Source organism: Cnephaeus nilssonii (assembly GCF_951640355.1).
Source record: "Cnephaeus nilssonii genome assembly, chromosome: 13".
In the NCBI taxonomy this organism is placed as follows: Eukaryota; Metazoa; Chordata; class Mammalia; order Chiroptera; family Vespertilionidae; genus Cnephaeus; species Cnephaeus nilssonii.
Window position 1 is genome coordinate 30,696,994 of NC_137084.1, and position 23,516 is coordinate 30,720,509.

Below are 23,516 nucleotides of genomic sequence, written 5' to 3' on the forward strand. Positions count from 1 at the left end.
ACAACAGCCAATTTTGTAGTTAAACAGTTTTGTAATTAAATCATCTTTCTATTTGTATGTCATAATTCACACTCTGGCCCAGAATTTTCCAATTACACCAAAAGAGGCAAAATGGTTTTTTAATGTATTAGCATATAATTGTTTTTATCAAACTATCTGAATCTTTTGCATTAATAAGAGAGATTGATTCAGGTGTCAGAAAAAGAAAATGCTGGCATTAATTATGGAAACAAATGAGATAAAAACATTTCTTTCAGAAATTTACAGAACATTATAGACAAAACTCCGTGTCTTCATGAATTTGAGAGTAATCCAATTTCTTTTTTTAATATATTTTATTGATTTTTTTACAGAGAGGAAGGGAGAGGGATAGAGAATTAGAAATAGCGATGAGAGAGAAACATTGATCAGCTGCCTCCTGCACACCTCCTACTGGGGATGTGCCCGCAACCAAGGTACATGCCCCTGACCGGAATCGAGCCTGGGACCCTTCAGTCCACAGGCCGACGCTCTATCCACTGAGCCAAACCGGTTAGGGCGAGAGTAATCCCATTTCTTACATGAAAGGTTATTAAGCAAAATTCCTGTGTTATATATAATTTATTGGCATGCTAGCTATCAGTCAGTTGTGTGTTTCTATGTATCTTGGTCTTTACTTAATAATGCTTTCGTTGATAGATTACTCTATGTTTCTACTTCACTGAAATTAGGTTTATTATTATCCTTTAAAGACCGATTTCACATAACCTAGGATGTGCACAGACTTGTCCAAAAATGCCATTGCCTTCATTTTAAACCTTACCCGTAGTGTAAATAAACTCACAAAAAAGATGTAGGTTTATGCTTTAAGCATGCCCGACCCACAAAAAAGCCTGGGTTTACACAAATAATGAATTAAGGCCCGGGAATGCCCCTTACAACAGAACGCACAATAGGATTTCATTGTGAGCAGACATCCCTAGGATATTTAAGACAGAAATGCATTTTTCCTTTTTCAAGACCACATGGCCTGGAAATTGCCGTCCTTCTGGGAGGCACAATCACTCTGCATGTATGGCTTTTAGGTTCACAGCTCACAGGGAGCCATTACCATGGCTGTTCCCATCTGCCTGGAGGGGGCAGAGCAAGGTCCGCAGGGTGGCTGGCCTCCAGGATGGGGATGGGGCTCATCAACACTCATACATTGTGTCTCACATGAGCCCATCCCAGGCTGAGCACTTGTCTTGTGTCAAGGCTCAACGAAGACAGGGCTTGGCCCCGGAGCACACCCCATCCCCGGTTGGAGATGGCCCATTAAAACAGACGGCTGCCCCACTTTGTCATGTTTATGGCTCTGAAGTATGCTCTCTTCTGGCCTCTGGTAAATCAAGAATTCAACTAGACACGAAAATCTGCTTTTAAGATTTAAGAGCTCATTAAGTCCTGTCCCCAAGGGAGAGGTTTTCCTTGCTGGGAAAGTAGCCTGCCCTGCTGGCATGGGTTCCTCGTTTGCACGCTGCCTCTCGGGCTTGTGTGATTGGTCATCAAAGCCCTATACATCTCTGAGCCACAGGGGGCAGTAATGCAGGGCCCCCTTACAGAGCTGCTCTGTGCTCCATCGGGCGAATGTCTGAGAAGCCCCTGGCACATTATAGACGTGTGGCATCTGGAGTGGTGATTAGAATGATGATGACAAATGTGAACCATGCTGCTCTCATTTCTAGACCAAGATTTACAATAAAATCATGCACCTGTCCACCTCCAACCTATCCATGGGGGAAATGACTGCCGGGCAGATCTGTAACCTGGTTGCCATCGACACCAACCAGCTCATGTGGTTTTTCTTCTTGTGCCCAAACCTCTGGGCTATGCCAGTACAGGTAAGTGATGTGTGCTTTGGTGGGGAGTGGGAGAGGGGACACAAAACCAGAATCTGCTCCTATGTGCTCAGTGACTAGGAGTTCACCATCTTCCTTTCCATGTTTACCTGTACCTTCCACCCTGCTAGGGTCTCCATGGGGTGCATCCCTCGGTCTCTATACCCGTGGTCAGCAAACTGCGGCTCGCGAGCCACATGCGGCTCTTTGGCCCCTTGAGTGTGGCTCTAACACTTGCAGACATTAAAAGTTATGTTGTAGCAAAGGGCTTAAGTACACTGAAAAGTGTTCTGATATATTTTAAGCAAAACAAGTAAATTACAAAATAGTATATGCAATACACTCCCTACTAAATTAAAATACAGGTATGTATACATTTGCACAGATTCACACAGAAAAAAAGAACTGGAAGGTCACATGGTGGGAGTGCAAGTGGTTTTTGTTTTCTCATGCATTTCTAAATTCTCCAATAAGCTTGTGTTATTTTTGAACGTCAAAACCATGATTGTTTTTAAAACCAAACACCCTGAGAGGCTGGCTGTGAAGGAGGTGCACTCTCCCCCGACTATACGGGAAGAATCTCGGACGTGGTTTACTTGACTCCCACCTTCCACCAGGGAGTCTCTGGTCCTCTCCTGTAGCTGGGAGCGAATCTCCACTCGGGCGCTCAGGCCAGAAGCAGAAATCCCAGACCCATTCCCAGAGGGCCTACTAGCTCCTGGGGGCTGCCTGGTGTGGAGGAAAGTGTCTGGACTTGGAAGAGACAGGCTGATTCAAATAACCTCTCTGGGCCTCAGGAACCCCATTTCTTTATCCCCCAGGCCTCTCCCTGCTTTGTAGTCATTTTTTGGTCACATATACTTTTTAAATAACAGCTTTATTGAGATGTAACTCACCCATTTAATGTGTACAACGTGATGGATTTTAGCATAGTCACAGGGTTGCGCAATCATGTCACAATTTTACAACAATTTCATCACCCCATAAAGAAACCCATGCCCTAACCGGTTTGGCTCAGTGGATAGAGCGTTGGCCTGTGGACTGAAGGGTCCCAGGTTTGATTCCGGTCAAGGGCATGTACCTTGGTTGCGGGCACATCCCCAGTAGAAGGTGTGCAGGAGGCAGCTGATCGATGTTTCCCTCTCATCGATGTTTCTAACTCTCTATCCCTCTCCCTTCCTCTCTGTAAAAAAATCAATAAAATATATTTTTTTAAAAAAGAAGAAGAAACCCATACCCATTGGCAATCATGCCTCCTCCCCACCCCAGCCTTAGGCAACCACTAGTCTACATATACTTTTGAAAATCTAATGAAACCTTCTTTCAGAAAAACAAATGGGTGTTCACACATTTTGCCTACAATTTCAGGGGCTCTATGGGCCCCCTGAAGCTTACGGACACCTTGGTAATGAACTCGGCCATAGTGAGGAACCTCTGTGTTTCCCCATCCCATCTCCGGGCATCAGAGGCCCAGAGCGCAGGGGCTTACCCTGGGCCACACAGCAAGCTGGTAGCAGCACCACACCCAAGCATCACCTTTCTGTGGTCCCTGAGTGACAGGGTTCCATAGGGCCCGTGTGTTTATTTGTTTGTTTTTAAGAAGGGGCATCAGCCACCTTGTATTGATCTACAACTATGTGCCAGGCACTATTCTAGGTGCTTATCACATATGTTCATTTAATCTTCACAACAGTCCTGCTAAGCGGACATTAAAATCACCGTTAGAAAAATGAAGAAGCTGAGACACAGAGAGGTTAAGTAACTTGCCCAAGACTGCACAGCCAGCAAGTGCTGAGATCTCCCCACTACTACCCTAGATTGCTTTTCTAGCTTGTGAATAGGAGCTAAAATGGCCCCTTCCCCCCACGCTTGCTTTGCAAACTCAGAATCCCTGGTTTCTGGTATGTTCCCCCGTGGGGTTCATTCAGACCCCTGCAGAAGAGAGGAGTGGACAGAGGAGTCTGAGGAGCACGAGGAAGGGCAAGTGAAGTGTAAGGAGGAGCCTTGCAGCAGCAGATATTGCCTCCCCAGCAGCTGCCAGCACCTGGAGGTGGTGGGGCTGCAGGCACTGACCCCCAGCTGGTGCCCTGGTGGTGACTCTGGGAACTTCCTTGGGGTCTGGCCCTACCCAAGCTGGTGAGCGACGCCCTGAGAGCTTCCATATGCGGACAGTTCATGAAAGGACTGGACCAGGGATAGTTTTCCCAGAGGGAGATGGCAGCAGGGCCCTGCAGGAGCAGGAGGTTCTTCGTCTCCTAATGAGCTCCCTGCCCATCCATGCCAGCATCAATTTAACATCAGCTAAATACTGGGAGGCAGGTGGCGGAGGGTCGCTTACCCGCCCTAAACACCCGCTAATGCAGGAAGCGTTCCGTGATTAACGGAAATCACAGAGCCACCCGCCCACTCCCCTGTCCTGGAGGTGGTGCAAGGAGCTTAGCACCCATTTGGCGCAGGGCTCAGGGAGTGCAGGGCCAGCCCAGCAGACTTTTTTATTGTCAATTTAGGAAGGCAGCACATCTGTTCCTCTAGAAGAAGCCCTGAATTCAGAGGCGCCTGCTTTTGAAGGCAACCTGAGAAACTGTCATCCTGCTGCTTTGGGGACTGGCAAGAGGAACTTACACTTGTCATAAATATTCAGAAGCAGGCGGTCATTTACATAACGCTAGAAACAGAACGGATTTTCTTTTTAGAGAATATCTTCGAGATCCACTAAAAACCTAAAGATGTCAGGAGCACAAGAATGAAAAGTAAACTCTCGGATCCTGGGCTGGTTTTGTCTGGCACGGAGGCGGCTACGGTGCCCCTTTGCTCATATGTCACTCTTTCCCGATGAGAGTGAAACGTCAGCCTCCTCAGCCTGGATAACCAGCGCAAAACAAAGGAAGCTGTCACACCTGCTGTGCCACCTCCATCTGGGAAACAGACTTGGGGACAGATAAAGCTTCAGCCAGCCTTGCAGATAAATGCAGTTAGTTCCCAGCCCAGACACTCTCTGCTGTGTGAGCCCATCATGTTAACTCCTCCTTCTGATACTGCTCTGTCACCCCTTTTCCTCTGCCCTGACCCCCAAGACCATTTGGAAACCCGGGCACCAAGGCTGTACCACTTTAGGGGACTGGAGAGGAAGGGATTTTGCCAAGACCCCCTGGCAGGGCAGCCACCAGGTCAAAGGGAACTCATTCCCATGATCCTCCCTCAGATCATCGTGGGCGTGATTCTCCTTTACTACATCCTCGGAGTCAGTGCCTTAATTGGGGCAGCTGTCATCATTCTGCTGGCCCCCGTCCAGTACTTCGTGGCCACCAAGCTTTCCCAGGCCCAGCGGAGCACCCTGGTGAGTGTCCATCCTTCCCCCAGATGCCACCAAATAACCCCACACGCATGCACACGCACAGACACACATGCACGCACACTATCATTGACCTCCAGCAGGTCACTTCACCCATTTCTTGGTCTGTGGGATGGGATTAGTGAAGAAGGCAGGAGCTGGGCATTGTCTGTGCAATGGTGAGGCCATTGGCTCAGCTCCTTCCTCTTGTGTGGGACGGGGGCAGACGAAGCCCTTTTCTCACTGGTGCCCCTGGCAGGAGTATTCTAACGAGAGGCTGAAGCAGACCAACGAGATGCTCCGAGGCATCAAGCTGCTCAAGCTGTACGCCTGGGAGAACATCTTCCGCACGCGGGTGGAGATGACCCGCAGGAAGGAGATGACGAGTCTCAGGGCCTTCGCCATCTATACCTCCATCTCCAGTGAGTCCACCCAACCAGCCAGCCCTGTGTGATGCTGGGATAGGGTCTCAGGGCTTGGGGGAGGGGGTGGTGGCAGAGCAGGAGGCTTTGGGGTCATCCAATCCAGCTGAGCCTTGCACTGACTCATGCAGCAGAGCCCCCCAGAAATCACAGTGTTCTTCAGTCATTTATTCCGAAAACGTATTGAGAGCCTGCTGTGCGGGAAGGTGAGAGGGGGGGCACTGTGCTGGCCCTCAAGATACAGGATGAGAAAGAGAGATATGCTACTGAGTTGGTATGTTCCTGAGAGGCAGCAGTGAAGGAATAAATAACAGGTTGAATTCTCCTAAGTGTGAGGACTCCTTTCAATAAGTCAGACTGAGCTGCCACTGCCTGGGGAAGCAACAGGAAACTTCCATTTATCTGGGGCCCTGAGGAGGAGAAACGTTTTCTTTAAACAACAGGAGCTCGAGTTTGAGGTCCTCACAGGTGTATCCACACTAACTGAATTTACATTAACCAACTGGTTTGGGAACTCCAAGCCCAGAAATAGAGAGAAAAGAAAAAAAGACCAAAAAAAAAAAGAAGACCGAAACTGGTAAAACTCCTAGGGTCCCAGCAGACACACATAATAAAACCACTTTCCAGAGAACATGGGGATCCTGTGGGGAACATTCCTGTTGAACAATGAGCTAATAATAAAGAAATAAAAATCCTCCAGAGAAAATAAATGCATCCTCAGAGTGAATCAGTAAAGGCAAAAAACAGGAGAATTACTCCCTCAATACCTGCAGATGTCAGAATATTCTGAAAGACATCATAAAATAAGTGTTTATAAAATAATTAAAGAGCTAAAAAAGACATAGAACCTACAGGGCAGAACAGGAAAATATCAGGGGGAAAAGCACGCCAAAAGAACTTGTAGAAATTAAAAATTTAGTTACTGAAATTAATTCGATGGATAATAGTTCCCAGTCAGAGTCAGGATGTATGAGGTCAGGTGATCGATGGAGACCTGGCTGAAGTTTATCTCAGTTGGTCCAATGGCTCAATGGGAGAAAAAAAAATGGAAACAATAAAAATAAAAAATAAAAGCACCTCAGTGTACAGGTTAAATGAAATAACATAGCTAAAGAGAGAATTTGTGAATTGGAAGATAGACCTGTAGAAATTACACAGAATGTGGCAAGGGAGGTAAACGGTTTTCTGCTGGGAAATTAAGACCCAGAGGTGTGTCTTCCTGAGGTCACTCCTGAGGTTAATAGTATGACTCAGACTAGATCCTCTGGAATCTCTAGCTCCTGGCCTTGAACTATTTCCACACAGAGCTGGGACACAATGGGGCACCATTTTCAGGTTGTTTTCTCTTACTGAGAAGAGAAACAACCTAGAATGGGCTCTGACAGGAGTGAAAACAGGGGAGGAAATTAGAAGAGCTGAACAAATCTGATCCCCTCCCACAGCTGAAATGTGGTGGGGGTTTTTTTATGTGCAAGAAAGAGACATCCCTGGGGTGGGGGGTGGGGTGGAGGCGGGAGAGTGACAGGTATTGGGCAGTAGTGGAGGGTGCACTAGCTGTGTCTCCCAGGTAAGCTCATGGAGAATGGACAGTCCTGAAGTCATCTCGGCATTCCTGGTGTTCATATTGCCTAAGGTCTGCTGGGGACAGGTGGCCACCATCCAACCTGAAGCTTCTCACAGGGCAAGCCTTGTGCTGAGCACCCAGGTGTCCTGCCTCTCTGTGTCCAGCCAGACCCTGGGGTCCTTTGCCTCAGGCAGGAACCCTTGTCCAGTCAGCAGTGGCCAGGCCACCCACCATACACAGCACAGCCATGGCATCTTTCTGCAGAAAGTCCTGCTAGGATCTGATTTTCTCAGACGGGAGCTGTGAGCAGGGCAGGCAGCCATTGGTTCCTGGATTCCTCACCAAGACACTCCAGGTTGCTGGTCTCGCCCCTGGACCCCCACCCCAGACCCTGTGGCCTTCGACCCTCAGGCTGAGCACTCCACGGGACAGCAGAAATTGGGGAGGACCTAGAGAGCTCAGAAATCAGTGTCCACAGACCCAGGCCCTCTTCATCCTTCCCTCTGCCAGCTCCGCCTGCCCCTGGGTCTGGTTGTGTTAACAGAAACCCTGTGTACAGCCTCCTGAGTTACAGACACCTGAGAACAGGGGCTTTCCTCTGGGGAACAGCTGCTGAGGTAGGAAATGGCTTCCCCCATCAGCCAGGTGACTTTCTCTCCCAGCAACAAACAACACAGCAGGGTGAGGTAGGGCAGGCTCATGGTTGCTGCAATGGGAGAGAAGCAGCAAGGATACTGAGGCGCTGGCAGGAAAGTAGGGGGCAGCCTCCGTCATGGTGATGGGGGCAGGTGGCAGCTACTTTGCTCCTAGGAGATGCATGCTTATCCCGCATTCCATCCTATGTAAACGACAGCAAAAGACGCCTAGGTTCCCAGGCCGGCCCACTGAAGCCTATCTAGTGGGTGCACTTGTCCCCTGGGGACCTGAGAAGACAAGCCAGGCCTTTGTGAGTGGCCTGAAGCCGGGAGGACCCAGGGAAAGGAGACTGTATGTTGTCAAGAGCTGAGATGACTCTGGAAGGAGCAAGGGGCTCTGGGGCCAAGAGGGGGACTCAGAAGGATCAACAGAGCAGCCCAGGCGGATCCCTGGGAGAGGCGCTGGGGAGGGAAAGGAAAGAGCCCATGGGAGAGCTCTGACAGCCCAGCGCTGTTTGCTCAGGGTTCGCCCTTCCTGGGACGGGTTTCTTTGTGTTGGTCAGTGGGAGGGGGAGAGATGGATGGTGGGTGAGGCATCTCCTGGCTGCAGGTATATGCGCTGAGTGTGTTTTCATTGATCTCCTCCCAGACTTCCTGCCTTCTGCTCTCTGTCCCCAGGGATCAGGACACAGGTCATTAGGCTTGAGGTAATGGGGCATCTTTAACTCTCGCCCCCGGCGCCAGCCAGCCATGGGTCCTGATACCACAGAGAAGCCCCGGAGTCACATTTCCTGATGGGGCCCATCTGGTGCTGCCTGCTGGGCTTTCAGTCTGTCATCCTACACCAGTCAATCAGGCTGTGGGGCGGACAGGTTACCGCTGACTCTCTATCTGATGGTCTCACCTTCAGCTTCACGGAGAGCTGTGTGTGGAGCCTTGGTGCAGGGCAGGGCAGGGCCTCCCCGGAGGGGGTGAAAAGGAAATGGGTGTAGTTTCCCCACCATCAAAATTCAGAATCAAAGCAAAACAGACATAAGTTACTCAGTGGGTGTTGAGTGAGCCCAGCCCTGTGTGCTCGGCCCTGTGCTAAGTACCGGGAGGAATGCAAGAGTCAGTAAGATGTGCTCCCCATTCTCAAAGCGTGTGTAGTCTGCTGAGAAGTCAGAGCTCACAGTGTGGCAGGGAGCTGGACACTGTGTGGACCTGCTCCGCCATGCCTGCCTAGCAAGCCTGACTGCACTTAATCCTCACATCAACACTGTGAAGTGTGTAGCTCCATTGTCCCGTTTTACAGCAGAGAAGACTGAGGCTCCGTGAAGTTAAATGATTCACTGAGGTCCTCAGCCAGCAAATGACAGAGAAGAAGGAAGCCCATGTGGACCGGGAGTTCACACAGGGCTTCATGCAAGATGAGGCTTGGCGGCATCTTGCAAGATGGGCAGGATTTCAATGAGTAGAAGATAAAATGGGGAAAAGCTGGAGGCAAGTGCTGTGGCCACTCCCCTTAGAAGTCAGTTCAATACTTGTTTCCTTGCAGCCGCAGCTTAACTCTAGGTATCCAGCCCCGCCATGTATTTGAGGACAAGCTTTGCAAGAGTGACAAAGGGGTCCTAGGCCCTACCAGTCAACCAAGCTGCACGCTGCCAGTTCATTCTGTCCTTTATGCAGCACCCATTCCAGAGCCTTCTGTCTGTGCCAAACTCTACTGAGACCTTGGAGGTTAAAGGGGTAAAAGGCATGGTCCGCACCCTCACAGTCTTGTGGGCGACCATGCCATGCCTGTGGTCAGAGCCAGGGGTCAGTTCCAAATGCCCCACTTCCTTTTTTGCGGTACTCACCCGACCCTAGCCTCTTTTGTTTCTTTTATTCACTTACTTAACAAATCTTCACTGGGCACCTGCTGTGTGCCAGGCGCTGTGCTAAGCATGGGGGATGCGGAGCTGAGAAGAAATATCGGTCCCTGCCTGCAGGTTGCTCACAGTCTAGTAGGGAAGCTGGTATTGGGACCGTGTGTTGAGTAACAGGAGTAGAAAGGGGTTTTCTATAGGTACAGTGAGAATTGTACCTGACCTAGTCATAGAGTGAAGTTCATAGCCGACGCTCAAAGAATGACTCCTAGGAGTTAACCAGGTAAGGGGAGGAATGTTCCATCTACAAAGGGCTATAGGTGAGAAGAAGGACAGTGTGTGCAAGACTCAAACATAATCCGGTGAGCAGAGGGAAACAAGGCCAGATCATGCAGGACCTTGTGCCCTGTGTGCAGGCCTCTGGGTCTTCTTCTGAGGCAGGGGCGCCATTGAAGGAGTTTAACTGCAGGAAAGGTGGGTTTGCCATCTCTCCTAGTGTACTGGGTCATGACCTTCTGTCCTCCCAGTCCGGTCTGAACCACCGTCAGGTGGGCCCTCCTTGGATGAGTGTGACTGGCCTCATACCATGTCCTGAAAAGCAAAAAACAAACCCCCAAGCCCAACTATGCCATGCATGGGGGTGGGACGGGCAGGAGGATGCTGGTGAACCCCATTCGCAGGACACCTAGTACCTGCCCCGGTCCACTGCCCAAGACTTGAGCTCCTTCTGTCCTCCTCGGTGGAGGCCCTGTCTCAGAACAGCCAGGACCTCCTGACCTGGCCCCTCTTCCTTCTCCAGCTTCTCTGGAATTCTTCTTCAATATCTGCTCTTCCTGCCACCAGCTGGTGCAGCCACGGTGGGTGTGGGTTGCCGATGCATATCCTGACCTTCTTGGGCCTGGAGGTGGCTGAGGGGGAACTGGGAGGTTCATCAGTGAAGGAGGCAGAAATCGGTGTGACGTGTGGAGCCTCCTGCTGTGCTCCCACCACTGCCAGCGGCAGACACACCGGTGACCTGCTTTCCTCCTCCTCTGCTGACTTTGAACGACTATCAGACAGAATGTACAACAGCCCTGTGCACGTCCAACTACACTGCCCCCTCCTGCGGGTGCTGCCTGCAGTTAGGCCAGGCTGTGAGCCTGCAGCTCCCACTGGCCACCCCTCACCGCCCACCCCCGGGACAAAGCTGCAGTTCACCAGGGGCACAAATGGCTGGCTGCGGCTCGCTGCCACGTGGCTTCTGACATATTTATCTTTGGAAATGAAAAGCTGCTGGTATTGTGGTGCACCTGGCAAAGCCAGGGGAGTGATGATCTGCACCCCGCTTTGGTTTCGGTTGACTTGTGGGTTCATTTCATTTGGGAAGGGTGGGAAAAGCCAGCATGTTGTTCACTGCTGTGCCCCCTGAGCACAGCATCATGCCTGGAACAGAGAAGACCCTCAAAAAAGAATTTTTTAATAAGTTCTTCTTAGAGGATATTTTGGGGGAAGTTGAATAGAACACCTACCCACATCTCTACACCACAACAGAGAGGCTTTCGCTTTCGAAGGAGGCCTTTGAAGCCTGCCTACGTGCGGCTAAACTTGTCCACCGCAGCACCGCACTTACACATCCTTTTGTAATCTTCTGCTCTCACTTCGTGCTATTCAACAGGATTCCTTGCTCCCTGATATGCAAGATCTAAGCAGTATCTTGTTTTCCTTTTTCTTTCCTACCCCACGCCAAAGTTGGAGAGAGATCTATTGGTCATATTTTTTTTTACACCTCCGTCACCACCCCCGTTTACATCTTACAGGGCTTCATGTGGTTCAGGAAAATAGAGGCAAGGCCACAGTGTTCAACACACGACGGCTGGGATGCCCAGCTCCCTGTCTCCCCACCCTCCACAGTGTTCAGGGGTGTCTGCTGAGCCCAAAGAGGCGTCAGAGCCTCCCAGGCCTCCCTGACATCCCTAGTTCCAGCCTTGTCCACTTCAGGGCCCAGCAGGGTGCTCTTCAGAGAGGCCTTTAAAATACAAGCAGCTGGTAATTCCATCCCCCAGTCCCAGCCCCAAAGGGGACCCAGAGTTCCTGCACAAAGGCCATCCTTGCAAAAGAGGGTGAGGAAAATGAAAATTTATATTTTCATTCTTTAGTGTCTCCATACAACAGCCAGAACGGGGTAGAACATTAATCATACCATGCTAGAGGCCCGATGCACGAAATCCGTGCAAGAGTAGGCCTTCCTTCCCCCGGCTGCCGGCACCGGCTTCCCTCTGACACCTGGGACCCAGGCTTCCCTCGCAGCCCCAGCTTCCTCCGGAAGGTCGTCTGGTCTAATGAGCATATTGCACTTTTATTATTATAGATGGATTCTCTTTTGAGAGAATCAGCTTTGGAATACTCGCTTTTAAATTTACTTATAGCATGTCTCATTCCTCAAAGGAGCTCAAGCATCTATAAGAAGAACAAAGACAACAAAATAGAAAAAATATAAATGAAGGAAAATCACAACCAGGAAAAACATGCTCCAGAACCAAGTGTTCATTGTGACGTGTTCTGTGACTGCAGTATCTCCCTGAGAGTTGATGAACCACATTTACTAAAACAGCCCCTCGTGTTGGATGTTGCCAGTTGATCTCATTTCCGGTGGTTTGTTTGCTGTGGCTGTGGCTGTGGCTGTGGTTTTGTTTGCCTGTTGCAGTGCTATAGCTAGCACCAGCTTGCTGAGGGCTTTTTACTTCTCTCAAATGATTATGTGTTCAAGATAAATTCCCAGGAGAGGGATTATAGGATCAGAAGGTCTAAACTCTGTGGCTCTAGCTACAAAGCCCCAGATTGCTTTCCAAGCAGAGTTGCACCGATTTACAATCTAACTCTGAACCTGTTCTTTAGCTGGGAGGGGTCTCAGCCTGAGGCAAGGAACAAGGGGTGGTGCACAGTTGCCTTATAGCTTGAACCCCCCGCTTTGGTAGTTGCTGGGATAGGCAGGAGAGGAACAGAAGGAGGCCCCTGTCCTGGGAGAGCTCCCTGGAGTAACTGGCCCTGGAGGGGAGGGACAAGGCTACCTTGTGTTTAGAGCTATACAGTTGGTGATGGTCAAGGGCCCAGGCCTCATGGGAGTCCTTCTCCTCCTCCCTCTCCTCAGCCAGTGATGGCTGTGTTATGTCCTAGTCCCAGACCAGGGTCCCTTCTATTGTAGGAAAACCAATAATGCTTATCCTGCCCCTGCCCGAGACTCTGAGGGAGGGCTGTGGCACTGCTGTGGGCACCTGGAGGCATGGAGCCCTCTTCAGGAAGGGCAGTTAAAGCACGGTCATGTATGCTGCTGGTGATGATGAAAAGCCTGTGGTCAGACAGATTGGCAGAGCCCCCAAGAGCCCCAGCCATATCTCCTCCGTGAGACGGGGAGCTCTGCAGGGGCTGTGTCTCCCTCATCAGATTAGGGATGCCCCCCCTCCCCCCCCCCCGCCTCCTTCCCGCCAAGGTGGGCACAATGTCTTCCCTATCTGCTTGGGAGCTCCCTAGGGGCATGTTTCCTTTCTCCCCAGCATATCAGGGCCTTCCTGGGGGCACAGTTTTGTCTCCTTCCTCAAACTAGGAGACCCCTGGAGGCAGGGCTATGTTTTTCCTCCCACTCGGGCGTCCAGACCTCCATATACTAGTACACTGTGTATGTACTGGCCAATGCAGGATTCTTGGAGTAAGTAGACACTCAGCTGCTCGGATCGGTGTTAACCATCTGGGCTTCTTCGGAGTGTCCGAGACTTCACCATTCATTAGACAGGGCCACATGCACAGGCTGAGCCCGTGGCCTTTGGCTCCTGGCTCCTGGCTCCTGGCTCGTTTGCTTTCATTTGGCTAATTACAGACCAGATTCCTTTCTGGGCTGGCCGGGAAGAGGCTACGGGGAAAATTAAAGATGAGATAGGAAGGTGATAGTAGGAGGGTCGCTCTTTCTGCAAGTTCAGGACCCCATGCCCAGACCTCGGGCATCTTCCTTGTTGGGCCAGGGGAGCAGGGACCTGAGGAGCAGGGCTGAGCTAGCAGCGGGCGAGGTGTGATAGTCAGCACCTGAGGCTCACAGAGCCTGTTCCCTACATTATCTCCTCTGACCTTGGGGGAAAGCCAGCACATGTGAACAAGTAAGCACAAGTTCATAACGATCATGTGAAGAAACTGAGGCACGGAGTAGGGAAATGACCAGCCCAAGGTCACCCAGCTCATACGTAGCAGGGAATCCACCGTTCTCTGACTTTATGTCCAGCTCTCGTTTCTCTCTGGGGTCCCTATGGAGGATCTGAAGGCCACACTTTAAACAAACCAACTGCCCACCTGGGCATGGATTCTCAGTCTAAGGGAGACCCCGTTGTAAGCTGTCCTTCATCGCTGATACCTCAGGTTGAATGAGTTTGAAATCTTTCCCAAGAGCCATGGGAGGTTAGGAAGCCTCTAAGCCTCTGAGGGAACCCCGTTTGGGGGGACCCAGGGACCAAAGGCAAAGGAAGAAGAAGCAACTTGCTGGCTCCAGAAACCCATGCTGCTGGCCTCCCAGTTGACCACAGGCCGCCACCTCTCCAATCCCATTTCCACCACTTTTTCACGGGGCTTTCCTCACACTTTGGAGCAGAATAGGAGCATGTAAGCCTCTATGTAAAGGCTTACATCTCAGAGGCATGGGACAAGAGTCCTCCTGAGGGAAACAGGTAAGGAGCTGGAGGTGCCACAGGGCTGGACTTGTGCCCCTACCCTGCCCCAGCTCCACCCCACGGCTGGGGAAGGGACCCACGGGCTGTACTGCCTCCACCACCCGGGAGGGGGCCTTCACTTTAGCTGCCTCATCGCTCCCACTGAACCTGTGCTTCCTCCACAGTTTTCATGAACACGGCCATCCCCATCGCAGCTGTCCTCATCGTAAGTGGCTGCTCCCTCCACCTCCGGGTGGGCTGTGGGGCAGGATGTCTGGAGTGGGAGGCCGCCCTTCAGCACGGGACTTCGGAAGGTGACTCAGCAGTGGGGCTGCAAACAGGGCAGTGGTCTGCACGTCTCTATGCGGAGGGGGCGCCTCCCCCACTCCAGGAAGTCAAGGGCCTCGGGCTTCCGGGCCTGGAGGACCTGAGGCTTAGTGTTTAAGAAATTAAGCTTTCTTTTAAAAATAGCTACCAAGCATGTTTATGGTAGCAACGTTGGGAAATCCAGAGCGGAAAGGGCAGAGAGAATTTAAATCACCCATGATCCCACTGGCAGCATCTTTAATGTGTTTCTTTCCAGTCCTTTTTGAAGGCACGTAATATGACCTTTTTACAAAAATAGGACTGGGCCGCACATGCAGTTTTGTAACCTGCCCTTTGAACTGTAAGGGTGCGGCACGAACAATCCTGCATGTCATTAGATGTTACAGTGGAGGTTTTTCTAAAGCAATTTTGACCAAAGCCGTGTATGAGCTCAGCAGTGGGGGCAGCATCGTGCCCCCCCAGAAAGGCCTGGGCCCCCGGGAACCCGCAGCCCCTTCACCCAGGACTCCCACCCCTGGCTTCTGTGATAGCTACGGTTCTTTAAGAAGATGCATTTATTTCCCCGGGGCCGGTGTCCCTGAGCTGTGACGTTCACAGCCCATCAGGCATGCTTGGGAATTCTCTTTCGACATGATTTATTGGGTTGGTTCAGGCCCGGCTCTTCAGGGAATTCTGGGTGACAGTGAGCCAGCCAGGTAGCCAGGGGGCAAGCACTGTGACCAGGTGGTTACAGTTCTCCTGGCTGAGGACTGCTGTCTGAGAGGGGGCAGAGCTGACCCAACCTGAGGGCTCCGCCCTGGCCACTCCTGGCAAAGAGGGGCCAGGATAGGGAGGGGCAGTTTGGCCCTCCAGCTTGGAGTTCTGAATTTGCCGGGGACATTGCCGGGAGATGACTGTGAGAATGGTGGAGGTGTCCCTAACTGGAAGGTCCCCTGTTCCAGGCCTCTTGTTTCCTTCCGGGGTGGGAGGGGCCCACACTCTGTGCCTCTGTCCACAGACCTTCGTGGGCCACGCCAGCTTCTTCAAAGAGGCCGACTTCTCGCCCTCGGTGGCCTTCGCCTCCCTCTCCCTCTTCCACATCCTGGTCACGCCGCTGTTCCTGCTGTCCAGTGTGGTCCGGTCTACAGTCAAAGCTCTAGTCAGGTGAGAGGCGGTCCAGCCAGGGCGCTGACAGGCAGCTCATGTGGCAGCCCCAGCACTGGCTCCAGTGACTGACAGTCACAGCCAACGCTATTTGGTCCCAGGACATGCCTCCCCACGGATCTGGGCCTCTCTGAGCTGGTTGTGGTGGGCAGAGGGGTGTAGGCCCCGTGTGGCTCCCCTCCAAGCCATCCCTGAGAAAGGACTAGCCAACTTGCTTGCATAGCTCCAATGTCAATGTCAACTCCAAGATAACTCTGTAAAAAAAAAAAAAAAAAACTCAACATTGAGCCAAAATTGGTACATCTTCATAACTACTACCCATTGGTCCTAGTTCCACCCTCCAGAGCCACCCAGCATGAGCATCATCCCTTCCCCATAGGACAGCCCCCGGGTTTCAGAAGGTATCCACTGAATCTTTGTTTTCCTCAGGCTGAGCATCCCCTGTCCTTCCCACGGGTCCCAGAGCCTTCACAGCCCTGGTCAGTGAAGCAGCTTCCCCCACATGCCTGCAGGTCCTGTCCCCGACTGGCCTGCGCTCTGGGAGGCCCCACTTCCAGGCTCTTGAGCCCAGTGGTGACTGCCACTCTCCCAGAGGCATCGCCCTCTTGGGAATGAATGTCCAAAGGTAGAGGGCTGAGGCTTTGACTGTGAGGATCTCCTTGGGCCTCTGAAATAGCTCCTTGAAAACAGTGGCCTGTCATATCTCTGGGGAAAGCTAGCTATGTCCTTCCTCATCATCAATGGGACCAGACAGTGACAAATATCTTCTGTACCCAAGCCCCTATAGCCTTGAGGAAAATGACACCCCTGTCTCATGGGACCCCGGCAGGTCCTGGGCAGCTAGCAGGAAGGAGTAGCTATTGGGTTGAAGTAGCTAATGGAAGGAGCAATTTAGACAGGGAAGCTCTGGCAGGGGTTCTGGGATGGAAGGGGTTATATATAACTCAGAAGAATTGTGGTCAAATGAATATCTATCCAGGGACTAACATGCTGGAAAAGATCAGCTCTCATTTCCACGGTTGGCTGTGCTGCCTCAGATTTATTGGCCATGCATTGAGACTTCTAATGATCACCCCCTCCCCAATACCACCCCAGCCCTGTGATTCTGTGTAGAAACCACAAGTTTTAAGAATGCTGCACCTGTTGGAAATCCTTGTGCTGATTCTCAGGAGCATTTCCATATGCAGGCACTCACTGTTGAGAGAGTGCTGGGTCCAGGAGACACAGAGGGTGGGGAGGAGGCAGGCGGAGGCTGTCAGTCTACTCCTGGTCAGGGGAAGGGGTTCATGCACAGAGCAGAAACCAGGGGCCACAGTGCATTTAGAGCCTTAGACTATACTTGCCTTGAGAGTCAGAGGGCTTGTCTGGCCCAGGCCTATGGGACATTTAGCAAATGGAGGAAAGAGGTATATAGATCATTCTCAAGCTGCCCAAGACACGTTCCACACCCCCAGGGATAGAGAAAATGAACCAAAACTTTTGGAGCCTCCTCTGGGTCCACAGGAAAATCCCTGGGGTGGGTGGGGTGGGATGGGGGAAGGCTTCTCATTTGTGAGTTGAGAATAATACACCTCCCCTAGCAGGATTAAACTGTATGCTTATAAAACATATAGTGCCTGGCATATAGTATATATTTAATAAATATTAGCTACTATTAATAACCAATTCTAACCCTAATTAACCTTAACACTGACCAACCTTAATTCTAACAGTAACTCGTATAGTCTAACACAAACCATCGTTTAGTCTAACCAACCTTAACATGGAACTATTCCTAAAACTAACCAAATCCACCCTCATCCAGACCCTAGCCTACTCCAGAGGATTATTCAACCCTAACAAATCCTGGTAACACCTAATACTCCCACCAGGGATGCCCCTGCTTTATCCCCCTCCAGTGGGAGCTTTGTCGGGGCTGCACCTCAGGACCCGGAACTTTCTCAGAGCTGCTCTCTCAGGCTGCACCCTCTCCCTTCCCCCCTCCCCTCTGCCCCTGGCAGGGGCGAGGGGTGTCTCTGTGCTTCCTCTGTAGCGTGCAGAAGCTGAGTGAGTTCCTGTCCAGTGCAGAGATCCGAGAGGAGCAGTGCGCTCCCCGGGAGCCTGCGCCCCAGGGCCAGGCCAGCAAGTACCAGGCCGTGGTGAGTGCCCGGCCTCCCCTTGCCACTCAGCCCTGCTGCATCCTGCCTCAGCCTTTCCTCACAGGAAGGGGGCTCCCTTCCCTGCACAGCTCCCAGCCGCCTGAGCCTTCACCTCTTCCTAACCATCCCCAGCCCCTCAAGGTCGTGAACCGCAAGCGTCCTGCCCGGGAGGACTGTCGGGGCCTCCCAGGCCCACTGCAGAGGCTGGTCCCCAGTGCAGACGGGAATGCTGACAATTGCTGTGTCCAGGTGAGTCCGAGACCTTGCACCCCATGCCTGGTCCCCCAGCACCAGCACCAAGAAGGAGCTCAGCATCTGAAGGGCCAGAGACCTATGTGCTGAGCCCTCTGCCCCGTACCTGCCTGTAGGGCTCATAGGGACAAATCTTCCATCTCGACCAAGTTGGCGGGCGGGGGGGGGGGGGGCGGGGGGCATGGCTGCCCTCTCAGGGAGGGTGCCTCAGGCAGGGGTGGGCATGAGAAGACCATTTCTCTACTCCCCTGTCCTGGCAGTGACCCAGGGACTGGAATCAGTGGGGGAGGGGAGGTTTGGCTTTCAGGGAGGAGGGGAGGCAAGAGACTTCAACACTGAAAATCCAGCTGTCTTTCTGTTCTCTTGCGGGCGGTGGGGTGCTGCCAATGAAGATCATTGGAGGCTTCTTCACATGGACCCCCGACGGAATTCCCACGCTGTCCAACATCACCATCCACATCCCCCGAGGTAAGGGCCCGCTCACCCCTCCATCATGGTCTGGGGTGTCCCCCTTAGAGTCCTGTCTGAAGTGCCCCTCCCCATGTCTCCACCGAATGGAGAGAACAAGAAAAATCAGCATTTATTGAGTGTCTGCTCTGTGCGCACTCATGGTGGGTGCTCCAGGGCATGGACTCTGGAGCGGGGGTGGGCTTCATCCTCGAGGGGTTCGTGTGCAGCAGCAAGGACAGGGCAAGATGGGGGCCTTGATGTCAAACCACCGGTGGAAGACAGTATGGGCACTTCGCAAAAAGATCAGACCCGAGTAGCCAGGGAAGGCGTTATGGAAGAGGTGGGGTTTCTCAGCATAAGCAGGGCCCCTCGGGCCAGGAGGCAGGGTGGCCATTCTGGCAGGGGCAGCCGCTGAGCAAAGCATGAAAGTGGGATGGAGGTGAGACTCGGGGTGGTGTTAGTGGGACCATGAGGAGCTGGGCTCACACTGGGGAACCGTGGAAGAGAGAAGAAGAGCTTTGGGAAGGATGGGGGAAATCATCGGTGAGGAAGGAAAAGGAGGGTGTAGATTTCCAGAAGGAAAGGTTCAAAAGGGAAAGGACTCCTTGGGGATTCTAGGTAGGAGGAAAGGAAACAGGGCCCCAGGGTTAGGCGTATCTGTCTGTCTTTCTGGGTGGTGGTTGTTCAGGCGCCCCCCTGGCCCTAGCCCCATCTGCTGGCCTCCCTCCCTGCAGGCCAGCTGACCATGATCGTGGGGCAGGTGGGCTGCGGCAAGTCCTCACTTCTTCTCGCCACCCTGGGGGAGATGCAGAAGATCTCGGGGGCCGTCTTCTGGAACAGGTAATACACACATCCTCAGGGCTCAGGTAATGGGGGGAGACTCACAGTGGGCGGGTGGGCAGCCCTCCTTCCAACCATCCTGCTCCGTTAAGGATGCCTTCATTGTGCATTTGTTGAGCACCCACTGTGTGTCCAGTGATTACTCAATAAATGATATGGCTGGTTATTCCCATCATCATCAAGAATACCCATTACCCTTACTATGTGCCAGGTACCTTGCCAAGTCCTCTACATGCATTGTTCCATTTAATCCTTATGACAACCGGCAAGGTGGGTACTGCTGACGGTTAAACTAATTGCCCTAATTCATCCCCCTGATAAATGGAATTCAAACTCAGTTCCTTTTGACTCCAAAGCCGATGCTCACTCGGCGGAGTGCAACCCAGACAGTGGTTTCCAGCTTGATCCTCAGCAAAGCTGGAGCAGACCATTCAGTCAATGTTTTGAGGAGCCAGAATTAACCCAGACAAGCATGGGTTTCTGGGGAAAGATCGCTATCTTAATTAAAGAGCCAGAACCCACGCTGAGTCCAGCATGAATCTATTATTTATGCCCACCTATTCCCAGAAAGCACTTGAGACTAGTTGATAAATGATACACATAAAATAGAAGTTTTTTAAAAAGAAAAAAGGAACCAAGGAATGAAGCATTTGGAAAAGGTGTTCAGAAACCTGGGCAGAAGTCGGCTACTGCATTTAATACACAAGCTGGCTTGGAGCTTCCCAGTAGCCGAGGGAAAGAGGGACCCGATGGAGGTTTTTAGTGCCTGGAAGAAAGAGTTCCAGGAGGCACGAGGCTGGGAGATGGAGGAAGAGGAGGCGCAGAACGGAGAATGCTCTGGGGAGACTGGTTTGTTTGTACAACTGTGCATTAATTCCTTCAGCGAACACGTGAGCAGTGTGGCTGAGCAAGCTCTGGAGCCAGGCTGCCTGGGTTCAAACTGGGGCTCTGTGCTTCGCAAATTCTGTGACCTTTCGTTACCAGGTTTCCCTTATTACCCACGGGGTGGACGTGAGGCTTGACCCAGCATGTGATGAGTGCCCTATAAATATTATTGTAAATATTATTCTTTGATGATGTACTTCTCTGCCAGGAACAAAATGCTCTTTAATTGTACTCCATCCTGTCTCCCAGGAGACGGTGGTGTGCTCCCTGGGGACAGAGACCATCTCTTATTTGCCTCTGCATCCACAGTGGCTCTGCTAAATGAATTTATTTGCTAAATGAGTGAGCCAGAAACCATGGACGACCTTCAAGAGACGGCCAGTGTAAATGTGCTGTTATGTGTCTCTCCTTCCTGCGTCCCTTTGCCCAAGCTGTTCCCCTAACCCAGAACTTCAGCGCCCAGCTCCTCCACCAACACTGGGAAGGAGTGAGTGCGTCTCTCCCTGCACTGTGATTATCTGCGGCCGTCTCCCCCTGACACTGAGCTCCTTGAGGACAGGGCTGGAGGAGGATTCCATGTTGGACCCCAGGTGCCCGACATAAGATGTGGATTTTGTGAGCCCCTCTGTCCAGACTACAGAGGAGAAAACCTGGCCCCTGCCTCAGCGAGCTCACCCGTCTTGGGTGGACAGAGGCGAGCAGACAGACCCCAGGGCAGGCCCCGAGGGCCCACTGGGTGAGGCCTGGCATTCTGGGTTGGAGAATTACTGCGGCAGCCCTGAGCAGACCTGGCAGGGTCCGGCTCTCCTAGAGGATCCTGTGACTCCCAAGCATTCCCTTGCATACTGGTCGCCAGCCCCTGCCCGGCACTCTGCCCAATGCACTATCAACCTGGGAATTTGCAAACTCTCTCCTTAATCTTTAAGAGGAAAGCATTGTTATAAAAAGGCAATATTAGCAGATGTACTTAAATGAAATCTTTGCCCTGAAAATAAAGAATAGGGCCATTAGTGTCTGCAGTAGAATGATTTTATACGTCCCCAGGGAGCCAGCAGGAAGCTGGGCCCCGAGGGAAAGCATCGAGTGGGGAAAAGGTCCCACCTCCCTGTGCAAATCAGCCTCCCGAGGGCTCCCTGCTGCCGGCCCCCACCCCTGCCGAGGCTTCCACATGGCAACCACGCATTAGGCCCTGCTTGCCCTGGGCCTGCCTCTGAACGTTGTTGATTGCGGTGGTTGGTGTGAAGGCTGCCTCCCGAGATCCCTGATTCCTCAGGAATGAGAAATAGGTTCCTCTCAGGACTGCAGTCCCATTTGCTCATATAGTTCCTGGAGCCTTTGGGGCGTGGGGCCCAGGGTTCAGGTGCACCCCAGATTTCCTGGGCAGACAGGAGAAGGGACACTGTGTGAAGCCAACCTTGGGAAGCAGATGGTCTCTGGTTGTAGACCTGCCTCTGCCTCTCTAGCTGTGTGACCTTGGGCAAGTTACTTCACCTCTCTGAAACTTAGTTTCCTCAGCAGGACAATGAGGAAACCCTTTCCTCTCTCAGAGATTGGGCATGAGGACCCATTGACATCATTTGGAAAAGGCACTGTGGGTAGGAAAGGTCACATTTCAGGGCAACGACAAGCCTGCCTGTGGCAAGAGGAACAGAACGTAGAGACCTATGAGTCCTAACTTCTTCCAACCTCAGTGTCCACCTCTTCCCTTTTTACTTAGTGCCGGGGTCTTAAATGAGTGTTGGGGCCATTCAGTTCCTGCCCCTCCTGCACCTTTGGGACCAAGCCCTGAGCTGAAAAGATGGTGACACCCCCACCCCAGCTCTCCAGCTACGAGCTATATTATAATTTATTCTCCCAGTGTCCCTGAGGTTTGTGCCATTACCCCCATTTTATAGATGAGAAAACAGAGGTTCCCCTAAGTAAAGGGGCTTGCCTAAGGTTTTGCAATCAGTGAGTGGAGTATCCTCTCAGATACAAACTTCGGAGCCCTTATTCTTTCCACTTCTCCTCCCTCCTCCCCTGTCCCAGAGCCCCTCCCTCCATCTCCCCTGTCCCAGCACCCCTCCCTCCATTTCCCCTGTCCCAGCACCCCTCCCTCCATCTCCCCTGTCCCAGCACCCCTTCCTCCACCTCCCCTGTCCCAGCACCCCTCCCTCCATCTCCACTGTCCCAGCACCCCTTCCTCCACCTCCCCTGTCCCAGCACCCCTCCCTCCATCTCCACTGTCCCAGCACCCCTTCCTCCACCTCCCCTGTCCCAGCACCCCTCTCTCCACTTCTCCTGTCCCAGCACCCCTCCCTCCATCTCCCCTGTCCCAGCACCCCTCCCTCCATCTCCCCTGTCCCAGTGCCCCTCCCTCCACCTCCCCTGTCCCAGCACCCCTCCCTCCATCTCCTCTATCCCAGCACCCCTCCCTCCATCTCCTCTATCCCAGCGCCCCTCCCTCCATCTCCACTGTCTCAGTGCTTCTCTCTCCAAGGCTCAACTCTGCTGTAATTCCTACCAGCCCTTCCTTACTTCCTCAGATTGCTTCCTCCTCCAAACTACATTTTGAAATTACATTTTTCTCTGAGTCTAAAAGGATGTGCATTAATTTAGAAAAGATACACAAGTCTAAGGAAGATGAAAACCACCTAACTCCCATCACCCAAAAGTTTCCAGTCTTTTCCTATGCATTGGCATCCATGTCTGTGTGTACCTTCCCCTCAATGCTTCTATAATACCTTCTTGCTCTTCTTTCTTCTGGCCCTTACAATGTTCTGTACTTGTCCGATTCACTCTACCAGACTGTGAGCACCTGCAGGGCAGGTTCTGTGCTTTCATTCAGATTGATGCACTCACGTGCCCAGCTCATGGCTGGCTAGAGGGAAGGATATTGGGCTTGGAAAACTGGGGAAATTGTCTTTTCAGCTCAGTGCTTGGTCCCCAAATTGCAGGCCTGGGAGAATGTCCCCAACACTCATTGAAGAGCCCAGTCATCAGTGAGAGAAAGTGTGCGCCACATATACCATTCTTTACGTTTCAGGTTAAAACATAGACATACACGTCTTGGGAGGCTCATTCTAGGGAAGCTGGGACTATGCTAGAAAGAGGAGAAGAAGAACCTGGATTCACCCCCAGCTTTCCCCTCCTCCCAGCTCTGTACCATTGGGCCCATTA

At 52.0% G+C, this 23,516-nt stretch overlaps 1 protein-coding gene across 7 annotated transcripts in view; it reads left to right on the top strand.

The window, feature by feature from the left end:
- Positions 1 to 23,516, top strand: part of ABCC8 (ATP binding cassette subfamily C member 8) — a gene marked incomplete at both ends in the record, with an annotated part of 70,849 nt that overhangs the window by 23,558 nt on the left and 23,775 nt on the right. For 6 of the 7 annotated variants that reach the window (XM_079788141.1, XM_079788143.1, XM_079788144.1 and 3 more), the window contains 9 exons: positions 1,704 to 1,859; positions 5,059 to 5,193; positions 5,447 to 5,609; positions 14,508 to 14,548; positions 15,647 to 15,792; positions 17,825 to 17,930; positions 18,063 to 18,179; positions 18,575 to 18,650; positions 19,367 to 19,472. In XM_079788141.1, coding sequence (XP_079644267.1) covers positions 1,704 to 1,859; positions 5,059 to 5,193; positions 5,447 to 5,609; positions 14,508 to 14,548; positions 15,647 to 15,792; positions 17,825 to 17,930; positions 18,063 to 18,179; positions 18,575 to 18,650; positions 19,367 to 19,472 — 1,046 coding nt within the window. Of the gene's footprint in view, positions 1 to 1,703; positions 1,860 to 5,058; positions 5,194 to 5,446; positions 5,610 to 14,507; positions 14,576 to 15,646; positions 15,793 to 17,824; positions 17,931 to 18,062; positions 18,180 to 18,574; positions 18,651 to 19,366; positions 19,473 to 23,516 lie in introns of all 7 variants that reach the window. The other variant, XM_079788142.1, reaches the window with a different exon arrangement.